This window comes from Lepidochelys kempii, chromosome 3 (assembly GCF_965140265.1).
Source record: "Lepidochelys kempii isolate rLepKem1 chromosome 3, rLepKem1.hap2, whole genome shotgun sequence".
Taxonomy (NCBI): domain Eukaryota; kingdom Metazoa; phylum Chordata; order Testudines; family Cheloniidae; genus Lepidochelys; species Lepidochelys kempii.
Window position 1 is genome coordinate 109,523,908 of NC_133258.1, and position 12,077 is coordinate 109,535,984.

Genomic DNA, 12,077 nt, shown 5'->3' on the forward strand with positions numbered 1-12,077 from the left:
TTTCCTCTCTCTTTCTCTTTTTCTTTCTCTCTCTCTTCCTAGCCTCTTCCATGAAAATAACTATCGTGTTTCTCCCCAATGGGAACTTTGGAGCATCAGACAGAGGGAGTGCAGAGATGCATGTGTTTTCTGTTGCTAGCGCACAGCTTAAAAATTCTAAATATGTGAGCCAATCAGAGCAGAAGGATTAGTATATTCATCGCATGACTATTTATCTGTAAAGTGAGAAATGCATATCGGATGTGATGAATCAGAGGACAGGAATTGCATAAATGGCAACAAACATCAAAACCACACTGAAAGCTATACAAAAAGGGTATTCAATTTAAAAACAAAATCACATTTTAGTCTGAATTGTTTTTACCTACTATTGTTATGAAACATCTAAGATTACTATAATTGATAGAGATTAGAGGAAATATTCTGTTTTTGTCCTGCATTTTCGTTGTGAATCTGACAGTCCATTTCAGTATGTCTCCTGTAGAGTCCGTCACTTTCCTTTTTCGTTTGTGTAGGTCTCTTACACAGCTACATGGGGAGAAAAATATCCTTTTAAAAAGGGAAAATGCATGACTTTCCAATAGTCACAGTGGACTAGTGATGAAATTATGATGTTGTAAAACGGGAATTCTTAAATTCTAATCCTGTTTCTGCTACAGAATTGTGTGGCCTTGTGCAAAACACCTTCTTTACCTTTGTCCATTTCCTTGTCTGTAAAACTGGGACACTAACTCTTACCTACATCATCAGAGTGTAGATTCATTGGTTAACGTTTATAAAGTTGATTGAAGGTGTGAAAAGTGCTATAAAATGTTCAGTATTTTTCTTCCTAAAGAATGGGTAGCATTTTTATATTTCATTTAGGATTTCCCTACCTGGGACATTTACAAATATTTTTGTTTTTATTACTTGGATATATTTTTTGCTTCCCTTTCCAGAATCATCAGAGTCAGCTGGAAATCTTTGATGAGAATGTTGCCCACATAAGTACTTGGCTCTATCAAGCTGAAGCTCTGCTGGATGAGACTGAGAAAAAGCCAGTGAGCAAAAAGGAAGAAACAGTGAAGGTTGCAAACTTAATCTTTTAAAGCAGGGACTTATAAAATAATAGCACTTTTTGATTCCATGTGAGATTGAGCTAGCTTTTCTGTTGATTTTTCTGTGCACTGCAGTAACTTTCTGCTGCTTTTCCCTCTCAGCGTTTGATATCAGAATTGGATGATGTGAGTCTTCGAGTGGATAACGTGCGAGACCAAGCCGTTATCTTAATGAACAGTCGTGGTGTGTCATGCCGTGAACTTGTAGAACCGAAGTTGTCTGAACTGAACCGGAACTTTGAGAAGGTGTCACAGCACATCAAAAGTGCTAAGGTGAGCAAGAAAGAGTCACAAAACCAGGAAGTTAATTTATATTTTAAAAACATTTGAATGTCTGCGTGGGTATACTACTACTAACAGCTTTGTAGGGAGCAGTCACACCTAGCAATCAGCAGGTTTGAATCCTGAATTTGATCATACGTGAAAGGGTGTAGTGGCACTAGGGTGACTAGATGTCACAATTTTATAGGGACAGTCATGATATTTAGGGCTTTTTCTTATTTGGGCGCCTATTACCTCCTACCTCGGTCCTGATTTTTCACACTTTCTATCTGGTCACCCTAAGTGGCACTAACCTATTATCCAGTAGTCATTTATTTAGACGATAAAGTAAATCCATATCTTGGCATGATTGTCAGTCTCTGTTAGAGAAAGGCCACAGGACTAGGCTAGCCAGAGGCCTGCGGGCTGAAATTCATTGGCAGAAAGTCTCTGGCATGTACCAACATTCTACCTAGTTATCTCTAGTTGTTGTAATGAGGCAACTCCTGTGATTTCATTACAAGTCCCATGATATTTTGGTATTTTTCTGTCATGGTCATGTGTATGATGAGAGTCTCACTTTTCTTTTTAATGAAAGCTAAGCTTCTTGCCCTTTTGGTTGTGGAAAATAGCTTGAAATTATGAACCTTAAAGGCTCAAATACCAGAAACCAAATGAAAACAGTCCAAACGAATTAATTTTAAAATCTCCTGATTTTGGGGAAACCTCATTCAGGATTTTTGAATCCTGGGGTGAGTAATACTGTTTGTTTGGGCAGGGAGGAGGTTAGCTTTATTTTCTGAAAATAAATAGTTCAGTATACAGTTTTATGGCCTGATCCTGCAGACAGGCATGCATATTGATAACTACTTACACAGAGAGTCACATTTACATGAGTTACTTCAGTATTTGCAGGATTGAGCCCTTAATTTGTGTGGTTTTTGTTTTGCTTTTGTGCTACAGATACTTGTTGGTCAGGAACCCTTGCCTTATAAATTTCCTGTCGAGCCAGAACCCCAGGAACCTGGAGTGGCTTCTGCAGACCTTGACAAATTTGAGAGTGATTTACAAAACATGTTAAAAGTTGTGGAAAAACACATGGAATCAAGTGATGAAGATGAAAAGGTTTGTGAGTAATGGATAAATTAAACAGCTTGATCACCTCTTCTTTGTTTGTTTAAAATACACTGCTGAATTAACTGATCTCTCTGAAAAGGAAATTTTGATATCTCAATGAATATGTAATACCACAATTGCATAAATACTAGGATTGGAAGAGACCTCAGGAGGTCATCTAGTCCAATCCCCTGCTCAAAACAGGACTAACACCAACTAAATCATCCCAGCCAGGGCTTTGTCAAGCCGGGCCTTAAAAACCTCTAAGGATATTTGACTGAAAACCACTTTAAATCAGCAGTAAAGTAGAGCGGCTGGGGCAGAATGAGGGGATGAGTAGAGTAGCTTCTCCTCCTCTCCCTAGCATGGATAAGCTGTACGGTCTGCCTTGTTCACCCCTGCTCTTTGGCTGGTGCAGTGAGAACTCCCCATCCTGTCTCAATCTATTTTAATGATGGCTTTATATGTCCTTTAGTCTTTGATGCTTGTGGAGAACTGGAATTTCTCAGCTCCAATTTGTTTTGGGTGACAGTGGGATGCTTAACAGGTCTGAGTGTTAATTTTGTTAGCATTCAGGCAGTCAGCAAATCCATTTTGAATACTCTAACTTGGGCTTTCTGTAAATGACCATAGGCTTCTATAATTTTCAGATGGATGAAGAGAGAGCCCAGATTGAGGAGGTTTTACGGAGTGGGGAGCAAGTGTTACAGCGGCCCATGGAGGACAACAAGAGGGAGAAGATCCGCTTGCAGCTGTTGCTTCTGCAGACAAGGCACAACAATGTAAAGGTGTGACTTCAGAGTTTTAACATGACTGACTTCTGGTGCAGTCTACCTGGTGGACTTCTGGAAGCCGATTTGAAATCTGATTGTGACCACATAGTAGCATGGTTTGGGGATGAAAGCCTTCAGCATATTTATTGTACATACAGAAAAAATGACTGACTGAAACTCAGTGATCCCTAATTCCAAAATATTCTCCAAAGTTATAGTTTTGTGTTTCTGCAGTTGGATTTTCTAAATTTTTAAATCTGTCCCCCGAGCCAATCAGAACTTGTTGTAATTAATTAACCCCCATACTAAACAGAATCTGAGCTCGATTTAAAATAAATAAGTAAAACCCCGCTCCCCCCCCATTAATTTTTCTCACACTGCGTATCCCCCCATGCCTATTTTGTTATAGGAACTGAAGTCTTTTCAAAGGAGGCAGATGGTGGAGCTCTCCCCTGCGTTTTCACAATATAAGAGAGAACAGGACAGTCTATTGAACTGGCTGAATGAGACAGAGCACCATCTGTCAGGACTGCACGGAGACGAAGATGAACAAAAACTACAGGTAAATACAGATGTTTAAAAAATTAAGAGTGAAGGTAATAAATGACTTCATATTAGAGTTGTGTGCTGGTGCTCAGGGATATTCTTTTGATGCCATCATGGTAAGGAGTGTGTCCAGAAGGGTTGTATTAATTTTTCCATTGTGTCAGTCTGGGATTAGCCTGGAGCATTGTCTTATCATTACTGGGGGAGCAGTAGCAACCCCTGTCTAACTTTCTTTTAAATTGGTTATTCTTTGAGTGCTTGTTCACGTCCATTCCACATTAGGTGCGCGTGTGTCGCGTGCACGAGCATTGGAAACTTATCCCCTTAGTGGCTCCCGTCGCACCGGCGGGGCCCCCTGAGTGGCACCACTGCGCTGTGCATATATACCCCCTCCCGGCCCGACCCCCTCCAGTTCCTTCTTCCCGTCTGTGACGGCGTTGGAACAACCTCTCTCTCTCTCTCGTATGAGAGCAGTCCCTTAGCCTTTCTCTTATATACAGCTGTTATCAGTTAGTTAGCTTACCTTTGTTGTGGACACTTAAGTGATTAGGTGCTTGGAGGCTTCCAGCACCCGCCCTGGGCCGCAGGGGTTGTGCCACGTGCCGCAAGCCTATGCCAGTTAGTGACCCCCACAGCTCGTGTCTACGTTGCCTGGGGGAAGAGCATCAAACTGAGCGGTGTAAGATTTGCAAGGCGTTCAAGCCAAGAACAAAGAAAGAAAGAGACTTTCGTTTGAAGCAGTTGTTGATGGAAGCCGCATTGCAGCCACCGGGCCCAGAGCACCTGACATCAGCTCCGGCTTCCTCGGTGTGTACTGCTTCAGAGCTGTCGGGAGACCTGGCACCGGCTAAACACCAAAAGCTGTTGGCTCCAGAGCACCAGACTAGGCCCCGGCACCGCTTGTCTTCCCTGGTGCGGCCCGTGGCGCGGCCAAAAGGAAGGCGCGGACGTTCCCGGCATAGGAGGCCGGCGCCTTCCAAGGTCCTGAGCACCAAGAAGAGCGGGAAGGCCGCTGTACTGGCGCGGCACCAGTGGCTTCGGCACCACGAGTCCCACCGAGCCCAGGCCTCAGTGAGCTCAGTGCGGACGATGGGCTCGAGGACTTAATGGGTCAGCCCTCCACGCCTGGAACCTTTGAGGCAGCAAAGGACCTCATTGAGCTGTCGGCGATGAGCCTCCTCCTATACAGGGAGAATCCGCCGGCACCCTTGCCGCTGGTGCTGTTGAGGGGTAAGCTGGCAATGGTGCGCCGTTCAAGGACACCATCCCGGCATCGCTCCTGGAGTTGGTCTCGGTCGAGCTCCGCGTCTGTGGACGTGAGCTGGGGCTCCTGGTCAATGTCCTCAAGTCCACTCTCATGCCCACGCAGAGAGTGGAATTCATAGGGGCGGTTCTGGACGCGGTGCAGGCCAGGGCAAGCCTTCCAGTATCCCGATTCTGAGCTATCCAGCAAGCAGTGACCTCCCTGCACCAGTTTCCAATGACAACGGCCAGGTGCTGCCTGTGGCTGCTGGGCCACATGGCAGCATGCACACACATGGTCAAGCATGCCAGACTGTGACTCGGACGCTGCAGGCGTGGCTCACTTGGGTGTACTGCCCGGGCAGGGACCCCCTGGACTTGTTAGTGACAACCCCAAGGGACGTGCTGGACTCCCTGCTGTGGTGGCAGTCCCAGCCTGTGGTTTGCAAAGGCATCCCCTTTGCCATCCCACAACCGGACCTGATGCTGGTGACCAACGCATCAGACCATGGATGGGGGGCTCACCTGGGGGACCTCAGAGCTTGTGGTCCAAAGCAGAGCGGTCACTCCATATCAATGTGAAGAAGCTCAGAGCGGTTCGTCTAGCCTGCCAGACCTTTCACGCCACTCTGAGTGGTCACAGCGTGACAGTTCTGACAGACAACACTACTGCCATGTTTTATATAAACAAGCAGGGCAGGGCCTGTTCCTCGCCGCTCTGTCGCGAGGCTCTCCTCCTCTGGGACTTTTGTATAGCCCACACTGTTTTCCTCGAGGCGTCCTATCTCCCGGGGGCGCAAAATGAGTAGGTGGACTACCTCAGCAGGTCATATCGCATGCACGAGTGGACGCTCAGAGTGGATGTCGTGCTTTTGCTCTTCCACAGGTGGGGGTTTCCACGGGTAGACCTGTTTGCCACCAGGGACAAGGCCCAGTGCCCGCTGTTCTGCTCATTCCAGGACCACAGCCTGGGTCAGTGGCAGACGTGTTTGTGATCCCATGGGGTGGGGGCTTGATGTATGCGATTCCCCTGCTCTCCTTGGTACACAAGGTCCTGCTCAAGGTACGCAGAGTCACAGTGGTGGTCCTCATCACCCCGGCGTAGCCCCACCAGCACTGGTACACAACGCTCCTAGAGCTGTTGGTGGAGGCCCCGGTAGTCCTGCCCCTACACGGAGACCTCATCACGCAGGACGGCGGGTGGCTTCTCCACCCCGACCTGCAGTTGCTACGCCTGATGGCATGGAAGCTTTGTGGCTAAATGCCTTGGAGAGCCAGTGCTCCCTTTCTGTGCAGCAGATTCTGCTTGGCAGTAGGAAACCCTCTACCAGGGCTACCTATATGGCCAAGTGGAAAAGGTTCTCTTGTTGGTGTGAGACCTGACAGGTATAGCCGTGCCAGGCCCCGGTGCAAGCCATTCTCCTGCACCTCAAGCAGCAGGGGTTGGCCCCGTCCTCACTCAGAGTCCACCTGGTGGCCATCTCCGCCTTCCATCCAGGGTTTTTGGGGGGCTTGGTGTTTTCCAACCCAGTGGTTGGATGGTTCCTTAAAGGATTAGAGAGGATGTTTCTGTACTCACGCCCCCCAGGCCCTCTTGGAACCTTAACTTGGTCCTCTCTAAGCTCATGGGACCCCCGTTTGATCTCCTCGCTACCTGCTCCCTCCTCCACCTTCCTGGAAGGTGGCATTTCTGGTGGCCATTACCTCGGCCAGAAGGGTGTCTGAACTGAGGGCTCTCACCTCTGAGCCACCGTATACAGTGTTTCACAAGGATAAGGTGCAGCTCCGACCGCACCTCAAGTTCCTCCCTAAGGTGGTCTCCCAATTTCATTTGGGCCAGGACATTTGTCTACCAGTGTTTTTTCCAAAACCCTGTACGGACCCGAGTCACCACAGCCTACACACCCTGGATGTCCGTTGAGCCCTGGCGTTCTATTTGGAGTGCATCAAGCCCTTTCATAAATCTGTGCAGCTGTTCGTGGCCATAGAAGAGAGGATGAACGGCCTCCCTGAGTCGGCGCAGCAGATCTCGTCTTGGATTACAAGCTGCATCCAGGCGTGCTGTGAGCTCGCAGGTGTTCTGGTCCTGGCGGTCAGGGCCCACTTGACCAGGGCGCAAGCGACTTCCACGGCTTTCCTGGCACAGGTCCCAATCCAGTAGATCTGCAGAGAGCCACCTGGTCCTCGGAGCACACCTCCACCACCCACTACGCGGTCAACCATCAGGCCAGAGAGGACGCGGCAGTTGGCAGAGCAGTCCTCTGAGCAGTTGTTCTGTGACTGCTACCCTCCTCCAGAGGTAAGCTTGTGATTCACCTAATGTGGAATGGATGTGAACAAGCACTCGAAGAAGAAAAAAACAGTTACTTACCTTCTCGTAACTGTTCTTCAAGATGTGGTGGTCACATCCATTTCCCACCCTCCTACCCCTCTGTCGGAGTTGCTGGCAAGAAGGAACTCGGGGGGGGTTAGGTTGGCAGCGGTATATATGCACGGTGCAGTGGTGCCACTCAGGGGGTCCCGACGGGAGCCGCTAAGGGAAAAAGTTTCCGATGCTTGTGCACGTGACGCGAGCACACCTAATGTGGAATGGACGTGAACAGCACCTCTCGAAGAACACCAGTTACGAGAAGGTAAGTAACCGGTTTTTTTTTTGTATATAAATACTTATTACAGGCAAGTGTTCAGTGCTGTCTCTAGTTAAGGTTCTCAGCTTCCTCTAATCTTGATGCCAAACTTTGCAAATTAGCTTGATGTGTACTAGTAATATTTTTGATCTGTTACGTCTTCAGATATTTTTCTCAAGATAGTTTGTTCACTTAAAATTTACTTTTAGCCAGTCCATAATTTCATCTAGTCTCAGAAGGGAAGCCTCTCCCTAGTTGGCCATCTTGGCTGCAAGAGGGCGATTTGACAGCTTGTACCTTTTAGGATTTCTTAGAATGTCTGGAGATGGTGCAGCATCCATAAATGTATTAAAAGAAAAGAGTTGTAGAATAATATCTGTCGAATGTTAAATGGGGGAGGGGGGGAAGCAATCCAGCTGCTGATGATTGTGGATTGTAGGAGGTGAGGAAGAGCGCTGTAAAGCTATGTACCCACCATCCTCCAGTGGCACCCATTCGTTCTAATTGCATTCAGTTTTAATATACATGTACATATGTATCTCTTAAAATTTGAAATATATGTATTTAAAGAGATTTTTGTATTACCTTATCTATTTTTTATTGTATTTTATTATGGTCCTCTTCATAAATTTGAATTTTACTCTGTAAAGAGCTACTGAATTGATTGGGTTTGGGTGGTCCTGTTTAAATCCATTACAATGTAATAGCTTTACTGTAAATAAAATGTAAATGTGGTCTCAGTTCTCCAGTGAGCTGCATATGAATAGCTCACTGAAGTTAATGGAGCTGGTGGCATGGGAAACACTGTGTCATAGAGAACTCTTTGCAGCATTAGGATTCTATGCAGCCATGTATAAATGGTGTTAAAAATGTGTGCATATAACATAAATAGAAGATGAAGGGTACATACACACCAAATACTGGAAGAAGGAAACAAACCATTTTCATACGGATAAAAGTACAGGGGAACATGATACCATCAATTTTGGGGACCCCTTCCTCACATTTATACGCAATTTAAGAATAAATTTGTCTAAAGAAGTAATTACATACTAAATCCCCATAAATTTATTTTCTGTTAATTTTAACTTGGAAATATGTATAATATTTTTCTTAGGTTTCTCCTCTTTTTTTTAAACAAATATTAATATGTCAGGCCCTGATCGTATAAAGACTTATATGTGTACTTAACTTTACACAATATAAAAAGTCTCATTGAAGTTTGTGGGGATACTCAGTGTGTGTAAAGTTAAGCACGTGCATAAATCTTTGCTGGATTGTGTGCTAATTTTCTAAAGAAAAATGATATATTCTGTAATTCAGTGGAATATAAAAATGAAACCTAGATATTAAACATATGAAATAATTTCTCTTAAACTTTGAGAATACTAATTTTTTTACATTATGCATAAAGTTCTGTACACTTACTCAAGGTAGTATAAAATAATATGATTCTGATGTCTTGCATTATTTGAGTACTAGTATGTGATCATGTAAAAAACATGGACTATCAAGGTACATGCAAAAGAGGGTGCAGTTTAGGTTGCATAAGCAACTTTCACTTTCATGTGCAAACTTCTGAGTACTTCACTTTGTAACCTCATAATTCTTTAAAGATAATTTTTGTCTGAGAATTAATATTTAACTACTTATGAGAATTCTATTGTGTGTAATAGTTAGATTCCCAAACAGCTAGAAGTTCCCAAATAATCTGAGAGGACTTTCCGCTAAGACACTATTTATTGATTTAGTTCCTGTCCAGAAATCTGTGTGTTTAGGTGCTGAGGTTACGAATTCTTTTTTCTATTTCTCCTTTTCATCCTACCAAGATAGTTTGGCTGATATGACAATTAGTTTAATATTTTATGCAGTAACAATGAAAAGCCCTGTGAAGGAGTAAGTACTTTCTTGGACAAGCTTGGGGGTTAGGCAATCTGTGAAGTCAGTTCTGAATTTCTGGTTATGAAGCTTCATAATTAAAACCAATCAATCTCTTTAATTGTTCAGTAACTTTTTAAACTCAGGACCAATTAAAGAGGGGGATGGGGAATGTTCATGCTCCGAATGAGACCTATACAGCATGAAATATTAATGTGATACATGTCATTCAGTGCCCCATTGCATCAGCTACCTATGACAGCCATAAGGTTATAAGAGCTGGTCTGCTGTCCTTAGCGACTTTGTATATCGTGATAGCTGCATTAAGGTTTCAGGTTCACATTAATGGTAATCCCCTTTAGATGGGCATTTTAACTCATTTAACCTTCTATTGTGTACCTGCAGGATCAGTGGGCTGTTAATGATGGACTCTAAGTCCCAACATCTGTTAGCTGAACCTGTATCTGGTTGCTCTATCAGGTACTTCATTAATCACTCCTGCCTATGTGCATGACCCGTCTGGGTTTACTGCTGCACCAGGGGGCAGGCACCCTGAGACAAGCCATATTAAAATGGGACTATATTTACTTCACAGGATGCTTAAGATCTCCCTGCATGTCAGACAGCAGCTTATTCCCAAGAGGATCAATCTCCTCCCCCTCATACTCTACAAAGAGCCTCTTAAGGCTTCCCATCAAACAAAGGACAAATCTCATAGCTAAAGAACTCCTGAGGTTGTCTAATCTTGAGGTGAGCCATTGTAATCTTTCACCTTGCCCATATCCCTTTCAGACACTGAGTCCAGATGGGTTTGGACAGGAAAGACAGTGGGGGCCTCTCAGCACAGATTTCAGATCTTCACCATTCACCCAAGGGTCCCTTCCAGTTCTCTGGATTTTTCTCTACTGTGCATTCCTGACACATAATCTCTGAGAGGAAGCAAGCCACAAACGAGTAAACCAATGGAGTCTTAGGTCTCCTTGTGGGATGAAGAACTGCTTCCACTCAGTGCCGGGAAATGTAATTTCCCACAAAATCTTAAGACCTTATACAGGCGAACAAGGCTGCATTTTAATGTACTTCAAAACAAATCCAGTCTGACTACCCTTCCAGAGATCATAGAAATATAGGGCTGGAAGGGACCTTGAGTCATCATCAAGTCCAGCACCAGTGCTATGGGGATCGCAAGGTTATTACATAGTGGGTCGTGAGCTGGCAGCCTCCACCCCAAACTCTGCTTTGCCTCCAGCATTTATAATGGTGGTAAATATTTTTAAAAGGGTTTTTAATTTATAAGGGGCGGTCACACTCAGAGGCTTCCTGTGTGAAAGGGATCACCAGTACAAAAGTTTGAGAAACACTGATCTAGACCATCCCTGACAGGTGTTTGTCCAACTTGTTTTTAAAAGCTTCCAATGATAGGGACGCTATGACCTCCCTTGGAGGCTGGTTCCAGACCTTAACTACTATCCTAGTTAGAAAGTTTTTCCTAATATCTAACCTAAATCTACTTTGCTGCAGATTAAGCCCATATACTTCTTGTCCTACTTTCAGTGGACATGGAAAACAACTGAACATCATCCTTTTGATAACACGTTGGAAGACTGGTGTCCAGTCCCCCCATGTCGTCTTTTCTCAAGACTAAACATGCCCAGCTTTTTTAACCTTTCCTCATAGGTCAGGTTTTCTAAATCTTCTTTTATCATTTTTTGTTAGTCTCCTCTACACTCTTTTAAATATGTCCACATCTTTTTCTAAAATGTGTTGCCCAGAATTGGACACTGAACTCCAGTTGGGACCTCACCGGTGCTGAGTGGGATAATTACTTCCTATATGTTATATGCAACAATCCTTTCAATATACCCCAGAATCATATAAGCCTTTTTTTGCAGCTGCATCATATTAATGGCTCACAGTCAGTTTGTGATCTGCTATAACTCCCAGATCCTTTTCACCAGTTCTTCCCCATTTTGTAGTTGTACATTTAATTTTTCCTTCCTAAGTGAAGTACTTCGCACTTGTCTTTATTGAATTTCATCTTGTTGAATTCAGACCAGTTCTCCACGTTGTCAAGGTAATTTTGAGTTTTAAACCTGTCCTCCAAAGTGCTTGCAATCCTTCCCAGCTTGGTGTCATCTGCAAAGTTTGTAAATGTACTCTCTATTCCATTATCCAAGTCATTAATGAAAATATTGACTAGAACCACACCCAGGACTGACCTCTGCACCCCACTAGGTACACCCTCCCGGTCTGACAGCAAACCGTTGATAACTACTGTTTGAGTGTAGTCTTTCAACCACCTTATAGTAATTTCATCTAGACCACCTTTCCCTCAGTTCCACATGACATTCTCATAAGCAAATATGTCCAACACAGTTCTAAAATCAAGGTATATCATGTGTTCTGCTTCCCCCTTACCACTCAGTCAGTAATCCTATCAAAGAAGGAAATTGTTTGTTTGGCATGATATGTTCTTGACAAATGCATGCTGACTATTCCTTATAAACTTATTGTCCTTGAGGTGCTTACAAATTGAT

At 44.3% G+C, this 12,077-nt stretch overlaps 1 protein-coding gene across 9 annotated transcripts in view; it reads left to right on the top strand.

Annotated features, from left to right (window-relative positions):
* The window catches only part of UTRN (utrophin), a 587,482-nt gene that overhangs the window by 217,982 nt on the left and 357,423 nt on the right, over positions 1-12,077 (top strand). For all 9 annotated transcript variants that reach the window (XM_073337527.1, XM_073337525.1, XM_073337526.1 and 6 more), the window contains 5 exons: positions 939-1,067; positions 1,200-1,370; positions 2,322-2,483; positions 3,125-3,262; positions 3,657-3,809. In XM_073337527.1, the coding sequence (XP_073193628.1) occupies positions 939-1,067; positions 1,200-1,370; positions 2,322-2,483; positions 3,125-3,262; positions 3,657-3,809 (753 nt within the window). The remainder of the gene's footprint in view (positions 1-938; positions 1,068-1,199; positions 1,371-2,321; positions 2,484-3,124; positions 3,263-3,656; positions 3,810-12,077) is intronic.